General features: G+C 47.7%; 1 protein-coding gene across 3 annotated transcripts in view; it reads right to left on the bottom strand.

The window, feature by feature from the left end:
* Nucleotides 1-20,547, bottom strand: part of LOC142592652 (protein NEDD1-like) — a 137,605-nt gene that overhangs the window by 96,176 nt on the left and 20,882 nt on the right. For all 3 annotated transcript variants that reach the window (XM_075704214.1, XM_075704216.1, XM_075704215.1), the window contains 3 exons: nucleotides 19,854-19,967; nucleotides 18,717-18,854; nucleotides 754-983 (listed from right to left, as the gene is read on the bottom strand). In XM_075704214.1, the coding sequence (XP_075560329.1) occupies nucleotides 754-983; nucleotides 18,717-18,854; nucleotides 19,854-19,967 (482 nt within the window). The remainder of the gene's footprint in view (nucleotides 1-753; nucleotides 984-18,716; nucleotides 18,855-19,853; nucleotides 19,968-20,547) is intronic.

Raw genomic sequence — 20,547 nt, 5'->3', positions numbered from 1 at the left:
TACCATGCAAAGGAAGTTGCAATGTCAATATCAGAGTGCATCGCTCACAAAATTAAAGAATTTTCAAGGCAGGAAAAAAAATTCCAGTACTTTCGAGGGCCTTGAAAATGCACCTTCCAATTTCAAGGGTTTTCAAAGATTTCAAGAGCCTTGAAAACAACCTTTTCAATTTCAAGGGCTTTCAAGGATTTCAAGGACCTGTACACACCCTGTTATTTGCATAGAAGATAGAATTTCAATAGGACGAAATTTCTATATAACGAAGCAAATTGCCAATTTTACCAACTTCATTATAACGAGGTTAGGCTGTATTATGCTTCTCTGACAATGAATTCTTCATTGGTAAAGCAAACAGAACTCTTGTAAGCAAGAAAACAACTAAAATAGAAAATCAGGAGTGGCGCCACCGGTTGTCAACTATGTTATCTCTTGCGTACGGCGCCAGCACTTCCGATTTACAGAGGGCGGCCGTGACCCACCACTGCAAACAGCGTTGCTCTTCTCAGTTTACAATCGCTGAGCTGGCAGGGTGGTCAATTGCCACATGTTGCCACCTCGGCCATTGTAAAGAGAGAAGAGCAATGTTTACAGTGACAGGTCGCGGCTGCTCTCTGCAAATAAGAGGTGCTGGCGCCGCATGTAAGAGATACCATAAATACCATGCCAAAGATGCCTAAAAGCTGCTTATACATGTAATGCTTTTAGCTCAGGTAGCCAGCCAGAACTATCTGGTAAATAAAGAGATTTGATTACCTGGCCGTGAGCATGTCGAACAGGACTAGGCGGCTGTCGTGACCGACCGTGACCACCAGTGATTCGTTGACAGGCGAGAGCGACAGGTTGCTGGCGCCTCGCTCGGGATGCAGGCAGTACCGGTTCTTCAAGCGCCTGGTGCTTGTGTCCCAGATGTAGAAGAAGCCATCTATCGAAGTAGTCACCAGCTTGAAAAGACTGTGTGGTGACCACTGCAACCCGACCACTGCCTGGAAGAAAGAAACTGCGGCTTTAGCTCTATGCAGGGAAAGTGCTCATCAGCATTAGGAAAGACTTCCCCAGATCTAGGGATTTCGAGAATTTTATACCAACTGTGGCGCCGGCTAACACTGCAAGGCATAATGGCATAAGTAACAAAATGGTACCAGTGTGCATAGGGGCACCCTGCTGCGAGCATGATTGTATGAAATGGTGCGCGTTGGTGCCCCTGTGTGCACCAGCGCAATTTGTCGAGGGTGCCGGAAGTTTTATCATCGAGAGCCCATTTTGTAGTGACAGCTACATTACGCCAGGTTTTCGCCTCTTCGCCATCGCAGCACTTTGAGCCGTGGCCGCACTGTGACGTCACACCACGGGCCTCGATCCTCCGGCGACTCGGCTCGTCGCGGTCACTGCACAGCCACCGCTCCTGCCTTAGTCTACTGGGAAACCGCTAAGTTTAATAACAACATGTCTAACTACAAGCGAAACCTAAGCACAGCCGGGGGTCTGTAGCTATCGCTACTCGATTAGGTTTAACCAGAGCTAAACCACAGCCAAATTTTTAAATTTCTACCGCAGGACAAAAGCCTCTCCCGGCAAAATCCAGTTACCCCTGTCTTGCGTTAGCCAATTCCAAGTTGTGCATGCAAATTTTGTAATTTCATCCCCCCCCTCCCAGCTAATTTTCAGCCATCGTCTACCACTCTTACCTTCCCTGGGCACTCAATCTGCAACTCTAATGGACCACCATTACACTATACATTATGTACATGGACCGCCCAGCTGCGTTTCTCCTTTTGTCTACTAGGATAACAGCTACACCTGTTTGCTCTCTGGAAGACAGTACACCACTGTCTTTCAGTTTCGTAACATTATGTTTAACATTTCTCATTCAATCGCTCATTGTGTGGTCCCTAATTTCATCTAGAGCCACTTTGTTAAGGGGAGACATGGTTTGTCAACATAACTATTATTTCCTTGCCAAATTTGATGACGCTAGACAGGCCAGTTCAGTTTCTTCTGCTGATTTTAAATATAGAACTGTTTTAAATCTGCCAAGTAGTTCCCGAGGTGAATAATGATTGCCCTCAATTCTATGCTCAATTTTATACGTATATGTGCTGAAGTTGTTAAACATATCGACGGATACTAGAATTCATAAGCAGGGCAACACTGCAAACAAATTTTAAATTGGACAATTTTAGTCATTTTACAGCACAATGAAGTTGAAGTGTTTACACAGGGAATCAGGAGCAGCAAAATATTAAAATTTAAAATTTTTAGAGATGAAAATTAAAACTATGCTCTCAGCAATATTTTCACGCTTTTAGCACATTGCGGCAAAAAAATAAAGAAATAAAAAATCATACCTATAGCTACCCTAGGTCCAGATATATGACTGCAGCAAATTATCAAAGTGGCCAAAAGCCATCTTTTCAGCCACATGAGAAAAAGAACTCTGTAGTGGAAAACCTTAGAAAATATTGGCATATTTACACTGAAAATAGGCTAATAAGCTTCAGGCCTAAATTTGCACGGACTGTGAAGACCACGATGCACAATACATACCTTAAAAAGCACGTCCTATACCACAGTTTACGGATTGCTAGCAACTTTCATAGCACGCACAGTAAGCACATTTTTTGGTAAACCGATTGGCCTGATTACTATGGACGCATGGAAGACTCACATTGACGCCTCACCACAATTTGCACACACACAAGCATCAGCGTGATGGCAAGTCCATGCTACTCTCACCTTTGTTTATTTTCACTTTTATTTTTATTTCTACGTCTTACTTTCATTTTTATTTTTTATTTTTGTTTTATATCTTGCACTTTTGAACCGCTCCAAACTCATAATTGGTGGACATTGTTGCATCAAGCAGGAAGTCGATTGTGTCGGCGCATTCAGCGAGAAAGTTTCGTTTTCGTTCCACTGCTGAGCGGGCATCTACTGTAGTCTTGCTTCTGCTTCGTGTTTTAGATGTGACTGCGATACTTGCATGTCGTGGTGAATATGGCCCCTGTCCGCAATGCTGTTAGCAAATGATGGGTTCTAGTCTGGCATCATCTGTTAGGCCTATCATAGCGGACCCTGCGATCGTGCCACTGAGCACAGCAAGTCCGGCGTCCTGGATGCCCTGAGTCGTTGCAAGGCACCTTTTGATGTTCTCAGCCAAAACAAGATGCCTATGATCACAAACTTGTAATGGCAGCCGCACGGTGCACGGTTCCTTGTTCATGCCATGTTCATCGTTGAGTGTTCATTGGTGAACAGTATCACCAATCAAATTCTGCCCACAAATGTGATGAATACAGTAAAACCTCGTTAAACCAAACCCGCTTAAACAGTAGTTTCGTTTTAAAACTAGTAAAGTCAAATTCCCGACTCAGCGGCCATTGAACATAATGTGTTCTGTATCCACATATACCGTACCAGCTTATTGCGTACGCATCTGTTAAAACGTCGCGTTTCAACTTTTCGTCGCGCAAACATGGCGGTGCGCCGTCTCCGTCGGGCGGCCCGGAAGAACAACAAGCCTCAGAGATCGGAACAACGGCCTCCAAGCGCCCTGTGCGTTTGCACGTGAAGCCGTGTCAACAATACAGTGAACTCCCGATAATTCGAAGCCGCTTAATTGGAATTTTCGGTTAATTAGAAGCGAAGTGCTGGTCCCATCAGTTTTGCATGTAATCCTATAGAAGAAATCACTCTAATTCGAAGTCCTCATCCAGTAATATTGTTTAATTGGAAGTTAATTTTCAGCCAGGATCCTCGAGGTGACCGTCATTCTTTGGTAGAATGTGCAATTTTTCAAGTGTTGCAACAGTTCCGTGCTCCGCGTTGGTGTCATCGCCACCGTAGCCGCCCGCAACGCCATCCTTCTTGGAGCGGCGCGATTATTCATTGCTACGGCTGCCGTGTCCTCCGCGATCAACTTCGGCGGGAGGCGAAGCGGCTTCCGCCGGAGGCCACGCGCGGCTGCGCGCGAGGCCAGAGCTGATCGTGGAGGCCACGCGGGTGCCATAGGTGCACGCAGCGCTGCATACTGGCAGTGTCGAGATTGTGCGAGGTTAGTCTTGCAGCGTGCGCAGCGTATGTCGAGGCGTTAGTTGGTCGAGCGCCTTTGTGCGGGAAGCTCGTAGGCTAGGTTGTTCCACGGGGTACGTAGTCGCGCAGTTTATAGCCATGGCAAACCGTGGCTCTTATCGCACGCTCGACCTGGCAACGAAAGTCGAGGTTTTGAAGGAAGTTGAGAAGGAAGGTGCCGACAAATAAGACATAGCGTGGAAGTACAGGATCAAGCCGAACACGCTCTCAAACTACATCAAGAACAAGCGCACAATAATGGATGCATTTGAGAACGACAAGTTCAAGACTTCTCGGAAGCAAATGCGCACCGGCGCTTACCCAGAGTTGGAGAAGGCTCTGCTGGTTTGGATTAGGGAGGCCAGGAGCAACAAACTTCCTCTCAGCGGAGACATCGTTGCGATGAAAGCCCAAACGCTTGCAGCAATGTTGGGGATCTATGACTTCGTTTCGTCAGATGGATGGCTGACGCGCTTTAAAGATCGCCATGACCTGGTTTTCCAGAGCGTGTGTGGTGAAAAGGCGTCCGCTAACCAGGAAACATGCGCCACATGGAAGGACGGAAAGCTGCGTGAATATCTCGCCGAATACAGGCCGGAAGACATCTTCAATGCAGATGAGACTGCACTCTTCTATCGGCTTCTACCAGAGAAGACCCTGACATTCAAGGACGACGACTGTGCTGGGGGCAAACGCAGCAAGGAGAGAGTGTCGATGCTGATCGCGGCAAACATGACTGGCACGGAACGATGTCTGTTACTTGTGATCGGGAAAGCTGCGAAGCAGAGATGTTTTAATGGCGTGAAGACGCTGCCTGTGGACTATGAGGCAAACAAAAAAGCGTGGATGACGGCTGAAATCTTCAAGAGCTGGATAAGCAAATTGGACCACAAGTTTGCTGCTTCGGACCACAAGGTGTTGTTCCTTGTCTATCACTGCAGGGCTCACGTGAATGTGCCAGCCTTGAGTGCAATACGCCTCGCATTTTTGCCTGCAAACACAACGGCTGTTTTGCAGCCAATGGACCAAGGCATCATCAAGAATGTTAAAGTCCTGTACAGGTGGCACCTCCTCGAGCGCATGATTTTGTGTATGGATAGCTCCACAAAGTACGAGGTGAGCCTGCTTAGTGCCATCCACATGTTGGCGCGAGCGTGGGATCGTGTGAAGCAAGAAACAATCGCAAACTGCTTCAGGGCTTGCGGTTTTGTGGCAGCTTCTTCGGAGGATGCCTCTGAAATTTCAGCGGAGGAAGCGTCAGCAAGTGAGCTTGACGGCACCGATTTTGGTGATGCTCTCGGGGACGTCAATTTTGAAGATTACGTCGCCGTAGACAAGGTGGTCGAAACGTGCGGTGCGCTGACGGATAGCGAAATTGTAGAGATTATTCGGCCCCAGGAAGCGACCCAGGAAAGCGACGATGACGTTGAAGGCGAGCCGCAACCTAAGGCTGCCGATGTAGCTGCGGGCCTTGCTCTCGCGGAGCGCTTCTTTGCCGCTGAAGGTAACGCGGAAGAAGCGTTCCGCCACATCTACAGCCTGCAGAACTTGCTTTCAGCAGCGCGATTCGGCAAGAAGAAGCAAAGCAAGATGAAGATGACCGACTATTTTTCATAGAGAAAATACTCGATTTCGCCACAAATAAAGTGCTGTTTTTTGTGTTTTGTGCTTAATTGGAAGTTCGTTTAATTCGAAGTTCTTTGCGGTCCCCGTGCACTTCGTATTAACGGGAGTCGACTGTAACATCATTTCAACGCCTATAGGCTGTTTCACATGGCGCGATTGGGGCGAAAAGAATCATTCTGCCGCGCACATCGCAGAGAGATTTTCGCTCACAGCTTTCACATGCGTTTGCGGCAGCGCGATATCCGTTACAGCGATGCACAAGGTTGCCTTCTGCTCACAAAGTATCCATGCTTGCATCGTTCAATAAAAACAACGTGGAAACTACTCAAATATTCGAATTTTCCTATTTTTATTCGATAATAGAATAGGTCCACCATTTTTAACGTTTAGAAGCGTTGAGACTACGACAGCTTGCAGATACGGTGAGTGAGGCGCTGTACATACCGTAAGTATGAGCGTGCGGCTGGCGTGGCGTCGGTGGGGTGGTTCCGTTTATGTAGTGCAATCTAGTTTCGTTATTACTGTGGAAGCCGCAACTTTTTTACCTGGATGAGTATTTGCTTTTGCAGAAGAACAAACTACTGTTGAGTGTGCATGTATATAAGCAGCTGGCGCAATTTGTAGGGATGAAGAGGTTGACAACTGCGGCGATCAACTGGGTACGTGCCTTATGTTCAAGCGGCATCCTTCTCCCGATCTGGATAGCACGCAGCTTCTCCTTTCAAACAAAGTGTGTAAGCGAAAGGAAAAAATGTATGAAGCTCCTAAGTCGCAAACGCTGGTGGGTGCGCACTAAACATAGCTAGAACTGACGCGCGACATTGCTCCACAGAGCTACCAACGCGCGGTGAAACACACATTGCCCCTCCCACATTGCGCTGATCGCTGCGACTGAGCAATGGCGCAACCAACTTGTCTGAATCCAGTCGCGGAGAGCCCACGACGTCACGGCAGTCACTGAGCGACTGCCATGACGTTGTGGGTGACGCCGTGCCAGAGAGCCGTGAGCGTTATGGCGTAGTGCAAGCGAGGACTCGCATCGTTCCGAAGCTCAGATAAAAAAAGACGCCGGGTGCTCAGCATAGAAGAAAAATTAGACATCATCCGTGCTATCGAACGTGACACGAAGTAGGCGCTGGCACGCAACAAGGATCTGCTGTTGACTGCAGTGTGTGGCATTTGGAATGCGAAGAAGTTGCTCGGCAGCGCTGCTGCGACCGCGAAGACATGTCGGCTACGAGGTTCGACTTTTCGCCATCGTTGCCTGTGTTGTTGCCAAAGTGTCGACTATCGACAGTGATGAGGACGACACGGAAAGCGACAGCACGGGCGATTCAGGCCCGACAGTGGCATAAGCTGCGCGTTACATCAACCTCGTGAATGTAATCGTTGCGACAAGAACAGGGCGCGATAACATAACTATTCCAAATGAAAAGTATTCCAAACTCCGGCACCCGGCAATGAAAAAGGCGCATCCGGGACTTCTGCAGTACTACTGCGCACGTGGACATAGAATACGTAACACCAACGAGGAATCTGCCATGCGAGTGTTTGCCGAGAAGAGGGAGCTGGCACACAGCTTCAGTAAGTTTGAGGCCGCTGTCGTCGTCCTGCTAGGCCGCCGCGGCATCAAACGAAAACAACACTTTTGTCGCGCGAAGTGAAAAAATACTGCATGTTTTTTTCCCCTTTCTTCACACTCTCTCAGAGTTCCGTTTTCAACAGGTAAGTGGGCGATCTCAAGCTATTTGGTTAAACAGTACTACCATTTAGTACATACTTTTTCCGAGCTCCGGCCAACTGCGATTTAATGAGGCTTCACTAAATGTGAATATGAGGGGACGCTCTTTCAAACGAGACCAAGATGGCTATGATCACAAACTTGAAATGGCAGCTGCACGGTGCACGGTTCCTTGTTCATGCCATGTTCATCGCTGAGTGTTCATTGGTGAACAGTATCACCAATCAAATTCTGCTCGCAAATGTGATGAATATGTGAATATGAGGGGACGCTCTTTCAAACGAGACCAAGATGGCTATGATCACAAACTTGAAATGGCAGCTGCACGGTGCACGGCTCCTTGTTCATGCCATGTTCATCGCTGAGTGTTCCATCGGTGAACAGTATCACCAATCAAATTCTGCTCACAAATGAGATGAATATGTGAATATGTGATATAAAGTGCTATTATGAGTAAAATATTGATCAAATACGTATCAAAATTTCGGAAATCATGCATCAATTGCTGTAGAAATAAGCAACATTTTTTAAAACACTGATATTTTTCTTCGACTTTTCAGTGTCTGAAGCGCGTGTCCCCCCTTAACTTGCACGTTTTTGCCTCATATATTAGCACCAGTAGAATGCAACGATTGTACACTTGTTAAGTATAGCAGCAAGCTGCCAGTCATGATTGGTAATGCCTGCTGTATGTGCTCGAACTCATTTTCATTTTGTAAATTTCCTTCTCATTCTTTTGCTCCCCTGTGACCGACTGGCCTAGGTAGGCAGCATTTCCCCCACCACCTCAATGGGGAGAATTTCGAGATCAAAATTATCACAAATTCAACTACGATTCATATCTTAAACTAAAGTAAAGAATAAGTGATTTCAAACCCATTTTCATGGTCTTCATTGTATATGATGGAGTCATGACATTGTATAGACATACCATATTTACTCGTACAAGCCCACCTTTTTGTACAGTCTGGACGCCCATTAACAAGTGCTGAAGTTTGGACAAACCATTTAACCAGTGCAAGAGTATGCTCGTTAAGCTTAGTTAATTCCTGCAAGCCATTACAATATGGCACTACTGGTTTTCCTGCTCTGTTTAAAGTAAGTGCCATTGAAAATAATCCAGGTGCCAGCCACATTAATCTAAGTGCCATTCATTTTAATCCCAGTTCCTGTCAATTTAATCCTCTTGGAAATTGATAAAGGAATGAATAAATATTGCAACAAGAGGTCGTAATAGGCGTCATGAACTGTCTATTTATTGACATCACCACTCTCTTGGTGTCAGCACTATAGGAGCACAGTTTCCACGTTACCAGTGTCATCATGGCTGCTTCACAAACACTTCCATGGGGTATATCACTCACTCGCTCCTGTTAGAGTCGCGTTTCCGAGTGTCGGGAGCGATTCCCATAAGCGAGTCACAATCGTGATGCACATTACGTGACCTGGGTTGTATCATAACATGCGATTTAATTCCCTATTGTCATGCATACTGATCAAAATGGCTTGCAAGCGTAAAAGCTTGCTCACCATTACGCGGCCACTTGAGATGATCGCTAAGCTGGTGCCTCAACATGCACTCCTATGCTCCTGCTATGCATATCAAACAAGATGGTTGCAAGAGGAACTGCATGCTTAATTAATATTAGTGAGTCATACAATTAAGTTTTTAGTGACTCACTCGACGTCACCACCATCGCACCCAAGCTGCGCTCTCATGGCCTACCGACATGCATATCAAGTGAAATGTCCTTCAAAGGGTAACTCACTATCAGTTAGTGAAATGCCGTTATCACTAGTGAATCACGTGACATCATCACAGTTTTTACTCATGCATGCACTTTCCTAACCTGCTGACAGGAGAGTGCAAACCTGCCGACAGGTTTTCGAAGGGTAACAACTTGCTCACTATCACTTAGTGAAATGATATGATGACGTTAGTACAGTCATACCCGAGCATCCACTCTCCTAAGTTGCTGATATGAATAAGCAATAAAATGGTTTTTGAAAGGGCAGGTAGCTGTTCAGTACTACTCAGTAATATGACATGATCACTAGTGACTCACGCAATGTCACTAGTCTTACTCAAGCATGCATGCTTCTAACCTTCTGATATGCATATGAAAAGAAACTTATTTTCAGATTGTGACTGGTTTCTCGATAAATGACTCATAATAACCAAATCTGAGTGGCAAGTTTTCATAGTATGGGCAAATGTGTCGGAAAAAAATCTGCAATAAGTGACATTTTTCAGTCTTTTGATGATAATGCATTTTTGCTCCAAGATATAGAATTTTAACGTGTCCGGTATTCCGGAAAGCGCGGGCGGTTTGCCAGTTGAGTGGGGGCGTAAACGTGAGCGGCCAGGTTGGTGGCACCAGCTAGTGGTGCAAACCTCAACCGCATAAACAGAAAGCCAATTACTATATTCTGCTTAGCTGCTGGTGTACATATTCAACAGCGGCATAATCCTATTTACAATTATGCTACTGCCGAAAATTTTCACCAGCAGCGAGGTAGGATATAGTGGGTTACAGCAATTTTAGCTCTGTGTTTGTCTGGTTGAACTCTACGCCACCAGGCGGCTGCACCGCTCTGGCCACTCTCGTTTACGCCCCACACATCCGGCAATCCGCCCAAACCACCCCAGCTTTCCGGAATAGCGGACACGCTAAAAGTGTCCATTGCTATCATGGTGGTTGGCCACACAGTTTATCGTCCCAATTACCTGGCTGCCAAGTGGCGTTTGTTTCGTACCTACCATTTCATAGCTATGACGGCTAGCGCAACACTCGTATCTCGGCGAACTTTAAAGGGACACTAAAGGTTACTATTAAGTCAACGTGGACTGTTGAAATACCATCCCAGAAACCTCGAAACGCTTGTTTCGTGCCAAGGAGAGACTTATTTTAAGAGAAAATGCGATCTGAAGCGTCCGCGTTCCTCTAGCACAGTTCAAATCGCCCGCCCTCCGATCGAGGAGTACTGAAATCATGGTCTCATAGTGACGTTGCGCCATCGGTGAGTAGAACGGCGTCCGCAGACGGCGCTACGGCTTTTCTGCACGAAACGCAAACGCGCGGCCAGAAACAGAGCCAAGACAGAGCCGACAGCAGAGCAGAGTTTGGTGGCTAGCGGAAGGAGAAACGCGCGACCATAAGCTGGTACTTCATTCTATGACGCAAACTTCGACGCTCGTTGCAATGTACCCTGACAACGACAGATTGGCTCGCGATGGTGGGCTCAACTTCAGCGATTTGAGCGCTGGCGAGCGCGACCTGCTGCTGAGGGCTCGCGCTCCCGGCGTCGTTGTGTACTACGACGGCGGCCTCGACACCGGCTCTCCGGAGCGGGAAAGCAACGAGGGCTTCCCACGGCATCACATGGACATGGCATTCTCGCTGCTTCTTCCAAATGAAAGGTTCGCGAGCCAGCAGAACCCTCACATCACGACGTGATAACGAAACTACTGAAACTCCAAAGCGTGAGCGGCGCAGAGTCGAGCGCGCAGAGTCGAGCGAAAACGAAACCTTTCGACCACCCATATTACTGAAGGGTAACGTCAAAATGTTATTTTTTCTTAGAATCGAATAGACGTAGACAAGTAGCATTTTTTTTCCGTCTAATAATCGAATGAAATGATATTTTTAATACGAGTAGTTGAGTATTAGTAACACAAATTATGAGGAGTGCTTTCGTCATCGGGCTAGTACCGGAATGTCGCTGGGGGGCCTCAAATTGTGTCATGCATTTACCTCAATTTCTCAGTTACTAAAGTTTTGTTCGCGATTATATTGACGCCTTAGACGTTCTAGAACATTGCTCTACCACTTTAACTTGAGTTTCTGGTAACCTTTAGTGTCCCTTTAAACTTTAAATATTGCCACCTGGTGTTTTGAGCCAGCGTTGCGTGCCCAGCAAAAAAACAGCGATTGAAGACGACGAAGACAAAGATCTCGCGCCAGCTGGATAACCATCCTTTTGTGTCCGACATTTTAGTGTCTGGCTGCTGATACTGCTGCTTACTCTCGCCTTAGCGCGTGACAAACTGGTGGAGGTGCTGGGTAATCTAATCTATGCACCAAACCCCTCCGGGCAGCAGGAGCTCCAGCCCCGTGCCGGTGGTTACGCCTGTACACTGCGCCAGCAGAAGGATCCGTGGACAAGCCCCTGAGTTTGGACTCCTCCCAGAGAAAACGGCAGCTCCGACCACCCCAACCGGTATGGAAGGCACAACGCCGATTCATTGTATGCTACTCAATCCGCGAATGCCGAATCCCTTCCACAGCGCCATACATGAGGACGTTGAAGATTGGCTGGTGCACTATGAACGTGTTGCCGCGTTCAACAAGTGGGATGACGCAGACAAACTGAAAAACGTATATTTCAGTCTTAACGATGGTGCACGTGTTTGGTATGAGAACCGTGCAGATGCCCTAACTTCATGGGCAGAATTCAAACACCGGATTTTGGAGATGTATGCGAGCCCTGATCGCCGAGAGCGAGCTGAGCGTGATCTCCAGTCCCGTATACAAATGCCGAACGAGGGTGTTGCAATGTATGTCGAGGACATGACGAGTCTCTTTCGACGAGCCGACCCCAGCATGTTGGAAGAAAAGCAGGTGCGGTATCTGATGCGCGGAGTGAAAGAGCAGCTGTTCGGCGGTCTCGTGTGCAGTCCTCCCAAGTCTGTCAGAATTTCTTTCCGAGGCCATCATTATGGAGCAGACTCCGCCAGCGGACACCATCATACGAACGCCAAGTGAACACTGCCTCACCTACGGACTTCTTCGGAGCTCTCGGGGGTCACGTCAATTTATTTCGAGAGGTCATTCATTCCGTGATCTGCGAAGAACTCCAGAAACTGTCGGTACCTTCACAGCCAACGCTCAGCTCCTTGTCCAGCGTTCTCCGTGTCAGTCCAGCATGCGCTAAGAGAACCACCCTTCAACATAGAAGCTCGACCGCTAAGAAATGACAGCCCCCGTACTTCCTATTCGCAAGCCTTGAGGCAGCCTGCCCCACCTCCCTCTCCGCTTCGCGCCGCGCGCCCGGCCATGCTAGAGCCCGTCCAAGCTGCCTTATGTTACCAGGACCCCCGACAGGCCCCAAGGAAATCAGACGTGTGGCGGGCACCTGATCGCCGTCCCCTTTGCTTTCACTGTGGCGAAGCTGGGCATGTCTACCGACAGTGCTCCTATCGAGAGCTCGGACTACGCGGATTCCCAGCGAACTCGCCGCGACCTAGGTTCGGCCAGCGTCCTCCTGAAATTGAAGAGTAAGTTGCCCAGCAGCGCGGATCTCCATAAGGTCGACACCAGTCACGCTCCCCTTCGCCGCGGCGGTTTTCTCCGACTCGCCGTACGTATTCAAGCGTGGTGCAGGGTCGGTCGCCCAGCCCACGACAGGAAAACTAACCACAGTGACCTTTGGGGGCGAGGCCGCTCAGTCTGGACATGCTCAAGGACCCCTACTGAGGCGTATGCGGACCGACGATAGATCGACGACGACAGTACCTGCTGATTACAGAAGAATTTCTTTGGACATACCTGTACTGCTCGACGGTCGTGAATTGACTGCTTTAGTGGACACTGGAGTGGATTACAGTAGAACCCCGCTGTTACGTTCCTCACTGCTGCGTTTTCCCGGCTGCTACGTCGTTTTCATCCGGTCCCGGCATAGCTTCCATAGGATCCAATGTATAAGGAACCCCGCTGTTACGTCGTAGCTGTGAAAACGTTCCCGCATGATACGTCGCAACTTAGCCCCCCGAACCCGCCTGGGCTAAAGTAGGCAACGCGCTCCAACCGCCATTTTGGCTTTTGACGAGTTTTGGCCGGGCTTGGCTATGGAACTGGCTGCAAGAAGCCGCACGCCAGTTCGAGAGGCCGCCATCGAATTGGCGTGCGGCTTCTTGCAGCCAGCTCCATAGCCAAGCCCGGCCAAAACTCGCCAAAAGCCAAAATGGCGGTCACATACGACGACTACGTCGCCGTGGATGTTGTTGTCGGGACGTCAGAGTGTCAGAGCATCGCCGAGATCGATGGGATCTCGGTCGCGAGTGAAGTCGCAGACTGCGATGCACGAGCCGCATGATGCCGGGGAGTTGCCAAATCGTAGCTTTCGAAAAGCCGTTGCGGCTCTGGACCTCCTCCGCAGGTACGTCGCACCTCACAGCGACGCTGACAGCAATGCGGCCTTCCAGGCTATTGAGAAACGTGTGGTGATTTCTAGCGAGCGAAAGAAACGGCAAGCCACAATTCTGGACTTTTTTTTAGGTCCTAAGCGCACTCTGTGGAAATAAATTGTCTATAGTTGAAGCTGCACTTTTTTTTATTCATTTTCGGAGCTTTCCTCACTGTTGCGTTTTCCCGGCTGTTAAGTTTTTTTTTCCCGGTCCGGTGAAAAACGTATGAACGGGGTTCCACTGTATTCTATAATCAGCGAAAAACTGGCCACCCTTCTGAAGAAAGTGACCATGCCTTGGAATCAAACGCCAGTTCGTACAGCTGGCGGGCACACTGTCTCACCACTCGACATGTGCACGGCATGAATACAGATTCGCAGCTCTACGTTTGTTGCCAGTTTGAGCATTCTCCCTCGGTGCTCTCGAGACCTAATTATCGGCATGGACTTTCTCAGGGAGCACGGAGTTATCAACAACATTCGACAACGCCTCGTCACTTTCTCGACAAAGAGCGCCACAGCAACGACCAACACCATCCACCCTCGAGCATCTCTTCGTGTCATCGATGACGCTGTCACGTTACCACCGCGTGCAAGTGTCGTGGTTCAAGTGGAATGTGACAGGCTCATACACGGTGAAGCGGTCGCAGAAAGCAATCGCTCTCTCCTGCTTTCTCATGGTGTTTGCGTAGCACGAAGCCTTGTCAATCCACGATGGCCACTGTGAGGTTCTTGTCACAAACTTCAGCTACGAACACCGGCACCTTTTCCCCGGTACTGTCATCGCCTACGCCGACCTGATCGCCGATGTCACTGAGTGTTTTGTTTCCGAGGCAATTGGCACTGCTGAAGCACCTCTGCGCAACGTCGACATTAGTCCAACGCTTCCTGAAGAGAACAGACAAGCCTATGCGCGAGCTGTTGCTTGAGTTCCACTCTTGCTTTGCATGGTCGTCGAAGATACATCAAACATCGATTACGAAACACCGTATCATCACCTATGACGACGTGCCCCCCATACGGCAACAGCCTTATCGTGTTTCCCCGACCGAACGACATGCGATTCAAACGCAGGTAAAGGAAATGCTTCAAGACTGCGTAATCCAGCCTTCAAGCAGTCCCTGGTCATCGCCAGTCGTTCTTGTTGAAAAGCAAGATGGCATGCTTCAATTTTGTTTTGACTACCGGAAGCTAAACAACGTCACAAAGAAAGACGTGTACCTGTTGCCTCGTGTCGACGATTCTCTGGACAGGCTAAGGCACGCGAAGTATTTCTCCTCTATCGATATGAAAAGTGGCTACTGATAGATGAGCGTGACCGCGAGAAAACTGCTTTCCTAACTCCGGACGGCCTTTACGAACTTAGAGTACTCCCTTTCGGCCCCTGTTCCGCATCGGCCACATCCCAGCGAATGATGGATACTGTTCTCGCTGACCTCAAATGGAAAAGCTGCCTCGTCTATCTCGATGATGTAGTCTTTTCAGAAACTTTTGACGAGCACCTTCGACGCCTTCGGAATGTACTCGAAGCCATTCGATCAGCTGACCTTACACTCAAGCCAGAGAAACGCCATTTCGGTTACGAGGAACTGAAGTTCCTTGGTCATGTCGTAAGCACAGCAGGTGTTCGGCCCGATCCCGAGAAGACTGCTGCCATAGCAGCTTTTCCCGCTCCAACCGATAAGAAAAGTGTCCGACGATTTTTGGGCTTGTGTGCATATTATCGAAGCTTCATAGAAAATTTTTTGAAGATTGCAGATCCACTATTTCTGCCTTACGCGTGACGACACGCCATTCCTTTGGACTGATGAACAACAGACCGCCTTTGCGGAGCTACAACATCGATTGTCTTCACCTCCTGTGCTCGGTCATTTTGATGAGGATGCTGACACAGAAGTACGCACAGACGCCAGCAATATCGTTCTCAGAGCTATCCTGGTGCAACGGCAAGACAGGACTGAACGAGTTATCGCCTACGCGAGCCGCACTCTGTCACGCACAGAGTCCAATTATTCCACCACAGAGAAGGAGTGCCTCGTGGTTATTTGGGCTACCACAAAGTTTAGGCCGTATCTCTACGGGCAGCCATTTAAAGTTGTGACCGACCATCACGCTTTGTGCTGGTTGACCAACCTCCGAGACCCTTCTGGACGATTGGCATGTTGGAGTCTGAGACTCCAGGAATTTAACATGACCATCGTATACAAGTCAGGCAGAAAACATGAAGATGCTGACACGAGCACCTGTTGAATCTCGGAATCCTGACGAGGAAGACGACAGCGCCTTTCTGGGAGCCCTCAACGGGCCGGATCTGGTTGCTAAACAGCGATCGGATGCTGAGTTAAGACCCATCATCAGTTGATGACGGTTGTCGTCATTTTGCCTACGAGGGGGCATCTTATACAAAAGAAACACAGGTTCTGGCGACAAACCACATCTAGTAGTACCTCAAGCCCTTCGCGATGACATCCTATTAGCCTGCCACGACGAGCCGACATCTGGTCACTTGGGCTACTCAAGGACTCTGGACAGGGTACGGCAACTGTACTACTGGCCCAGACTGACTGTTTGCATCAAACGCTACGTGAAAGGATGCCGCGAATGCCAGCGCCGCAAGTCACCACCCTTCAAGCCTGCAGGCCTTCTACAACCCATCGACCCTCCGCGCATGCCGTTTCATCAAGTTAGATGGACCTTCTTGGACCATTTCCCTTGTCTTCCTCTGGCAATAAGTGGATCATTGTCGCAACTGACTACTTGACGCGTTACGCTGAGATGAAGGCACTACCACGCGGGACAGCATCTGAAGTTGCCCAGTTTTTTATGCATCACATTGTGCTTCGGCATGGCGCACCGCCATTCATCATCACTGACCGAGGGACGGCATTTACGGCGAAGCTTCTGGACGACATCTTCAAGCTGAGTTACACAAGTCATCGAAAGGCCACTGCATACCACCCTCAGACTAACGGCTTGACAGAAAGACTAAACAAAACACTGGCAGACATGATCGCTATGTACGTGGATGTGCAGCACAAAACGTGGGACGAAATCCTACCGTACGTAACGTTTGCGTACAACACTGCCACGCAGGAAACTACACGCTTCACGCCATTCCGCCTCGTTTATGGTCGAGATGTCCAAACTATGCTAGACACCATGATTCCGTATGAAGATACCGACCAGCTCGAGCAGTTAGCTCCCTACGTCGAGGAGTACATTCAGCGCGTCGAGGAGGACATTCAGCGCGCCGAGGAAGCGCGTGAACTGGCCCGTGTGCACATAAGACAGCAGCAGTGTACAGATGCAATAAGGTACAATCTCCACAATCGACAAGTTACCTATGAGCCTGGTAACCAAGTTTGGGTTTGGACACCCATTAGACGGCGAGGCCCCAGCAAGAAACTCCTGAGCAAGTACTTCGGACCATACACAGTACTAAGGCGTGTAAGCGACGTGAACTATGAAGTGATTCCGGACGGAGACCTGCCATCGGTCAAGCGCCATTTACCACGCGCAGAGACTGTACATGTCGTCTGCCTCAAGCCGTATTTTACACAGTGACGTGTACTAGTGAAACAACCATTCTTTTTTCGTCGTCCTCCAAAGAACTGCGAAGCGTTTTTTTTGTTCCCGACCAAAGAACACATTTTACCGTGTGCATTTCCGTATGTGTGCTAGCACGTTTCCTTTTTTTTTTTTGTCTTACCTAATTTGTGTAGTTAGCATGTACGTTTTGTGTTTGAGCATCGAGTCGATGCTCCATTGGGAGGCGGAATAGTGCCACCTGGTGTCTTGAGCCAGCGTTGCGTGCCCAGCAAAAACGGCGATTGAAGACGACAAAGAGAAAGATCTCGCGCCAGCTGGAGAACCATCCTTTTGTGTCTGACATTTTCGTGTCTGGCTGCTGATACTGCTGCTTACTCTTGCCTTAGCGCGTGACAATATAAAAAGAATTCAGTGAAGACTACCATACTCCCTAATGTGAAATTTGAGTTCAGCTCTATACATGTTTTCATTGCACGATATACTGAGGCAAAGAATTTGAGAGACATGTAGCAGATTCGGCAATCGTCGAAAATTTCATCTGCAGGTCAAGCGCCTCGGCTTTTATACATCCCTCGTCAAAATTTCCAGTGTAATCACTGGTGCCGCATGACTTGCAGAAAGTACCACCCAATTCGCCTCATGCATGCAATCAGATTACAAAACAATCGCAAACCATGACAGTCGAAACAAGCGCGAACGAGAGCTGACACGAGCAGACAATAGTATGGAACAAGCGGTCCACCTGAGACCAGACATGAGCACGCATCGAGCAGTCAGGCGGGTCCGCATGAAAAGTTTCCCGCACACACATCACTGAAGGGGCCACTCTCACGCATGGGTCTATACTGTATACTAGTGGCGCTCACGTGTGGCAGCAGCAGAATTTGTAGGAACACTGCAAGTTTCTGTCTTATAGCATCCTTGTGGACTCATTTTTCTGTATACATTCTCTTTCGCAATATTTCACATGAGTGACTAGTATTCGATGTGTTTTGTATCTGCGGGTGACAGTGTTCTTGGCACTGCCAACCAGGCTAAAACAGCATGCCTGGCTTCTGCTGCCGCTCTTAAATACCCGACCCAACTAGTGCTAGTCACGTGAAATCATGCAAATGGGAAAGTATCTCTGAAAGTGAACTCACAAGAATGAATATGCTTAGGTATTGACACCAAATTTGTTCGTAGAAACAACCATTACAATAAATTGGCTAGGGTGCTCCAATGCTTGCCAGCAATCTCGCTAGGGTTTCAAGGTCAACCTTCAATTAACAGACGCCAACAAAAAGGTTGGAATTGTCATATCAGTACTTTGTTTTACAATAGAAAGAGGAGCCTTAATCACTACAGCTAATGCTTTGTCAGTTTCTGTGATAACCATTGCTATGGGCAGCACAAAGATGATGAAAAATCAAGAAACAGACAATGCAAGTGCACAACAAAGTGACCATTGACGTCTCAATCAGCTTCACGATGCCTAAAGCCATCGTGCTGCATCAACTGCAAGTGGCATTGCAGTGCATGTTCTCTGGACAATGTATACCCTTACCTTTCCAGTTGGTTCATTGAGAATCTTGGTGTTCCTAATGTCCATCGACAGCAGGGCCACGCTGCCATCATATGCCCCGCTCGCCACGAAGCTGTCATTGCTGCTGAATGCGATGCACCTCACCTTCTCCTTGTGTGGCTGCAAGGCACCAAGTTCGTTATTCCGTGAATGCCTGTCATTGAATAGTCTACCTAGGTGAACCCTTCCATATGGTACACTTTTCCTGTATAAATGCTGTATTGTTTCTTTTCCAAAACCTTTTTTTCTGTTTTTAAGCTTAAACTAAATTTTTGCAACTGCTCACTTCATTTGTGAATTTTTTTTGCCCTTTCACGATCACTTTTACGCGTGTTTGCATACTGTAGTGTGTTTTGTTCTACTGAGGAATGCTGCGTGCGGTGTGTGCAAAATGTCAGTTCTGCACTCTCTAAAAGACTGTTTTTAGAATCAGTTACATTGTGAAAAAAAAAATTTTTATTAAATTGTGTACTATGCCAAAGCTGCACAGTGAGCAAAAAACAAATTTCAGTTTAGTTGGCGTACTTATTTATATAGTTACCCTCAGGGCCCTTAGGACATTAGAGGGGGGAGTGGTACAGTGTTAATAGATACACTGAAAGCTAGATATAATGAACTTCAAGTTAACAAATTTATTAACGCAGTATTCAACTTTTTATAACTTTTCCAAACATACTTTAAGCTTCAACACAACGAAGTATGTTTTTACACAGTTTCAATATAACAAAATTTCAATGCCACTGCTCGGCAAAGTAAGCCTCCCAGCTCTTGGCAATTTTTTTATTTGCAAGCTATTTCCCTCGTCTTTGCCATCCCATTCTCACAACAAAATTCCCACAAAAGTTAATTTTCTTGCTTTCCCCGGCGATTTCGTTATTGCGAGTTTCAGATATACCGACATTATGATGATGAGTGCATGTGGAAAAGTAGGACAGTTTTGTTTGTAGACTATTAAGGAACCAGACGAGATAATAGGTTTTCTGCTCCAGGCAACAAAATACCATTTGACTCGCACATTCAGAACAGCATTGTCTGGAGACTGGAAACGTTTCATGCCCTCAAAATATGTTTTGGTGCCCCTTTAAGGTTTAAATAAATGACTATAATGATGACACGTACCCGGTAGGAGTAGGAGGTCTTGCCATTCTTCAGCAGTTGCACGCTGCCATCCAGCAGACCAACACACATGCTGTGGCAGTCCTGGTGGCTGAACTGAGAACACACACATGCGCCCTGGGAGAAGAAACATGCTGCAAATTCACGTTGAATACTTAAACACTAGAAGAGCCTCACCAAATTACCACAGTGCCTCATTCCTAACAAAACTATGATTGCTATGTGCACCCAATTTTTACAACATGAGATATAAACTGCAATGACCCTCAAAACAACTACTATAATGCCCAGTGTATAGTGTGCAGAGGCCAGTTTGGGCATAAAATAATGTTTCTTTTAAAGGGACACTATAGTGAAAAATGATTTCTTCTGCATCAGTAAATTACCTTTCTACAAGACCAAAAACAGCACTCTTATAATGATAAGACGTTTCGTAAGCCAGAAATCGTGCAAGAACGAAATACGGGTGGCGGCGCCTACTTGAAGTTCCCGCACCTGGTGGCTCTGACGTCTTGGATTTTGATGGCATCTTCTAGGGCCTACTAATTATATACAGCGGTACAGATTGACTACATTGTGTTCTAAAGGAACGAAATATTAAACATGGCAAGTTTCGGGAACCTTTACTGAGCCAACGCGGCCCAAATGCGAAAACATACTTTGGGATCCCTGACGTCACACTGACGTACCGGCGCTG

The sequence above is a fragment of the Dermacentor variabilis genome, chromosome 9 (genome assembly GCF_050947875.1).
Source record: "Dermacentor variabilis isolate Ectoservices chromosome 9, ASM5094787v1, whole genome shotgun sequence".
In the NCBI taxonomy this organism is placed as follows: Eukaryota; Metazoa; Arthropoda; class Arachnida; order Ixodida; family Ixodidae; genus Dermacentor; species Dermacentor variabilis.
Note: the sequence above shows the minus strand (reverse complement) of the source record. Positions and strands in the feature narration are given on the sequence as shown.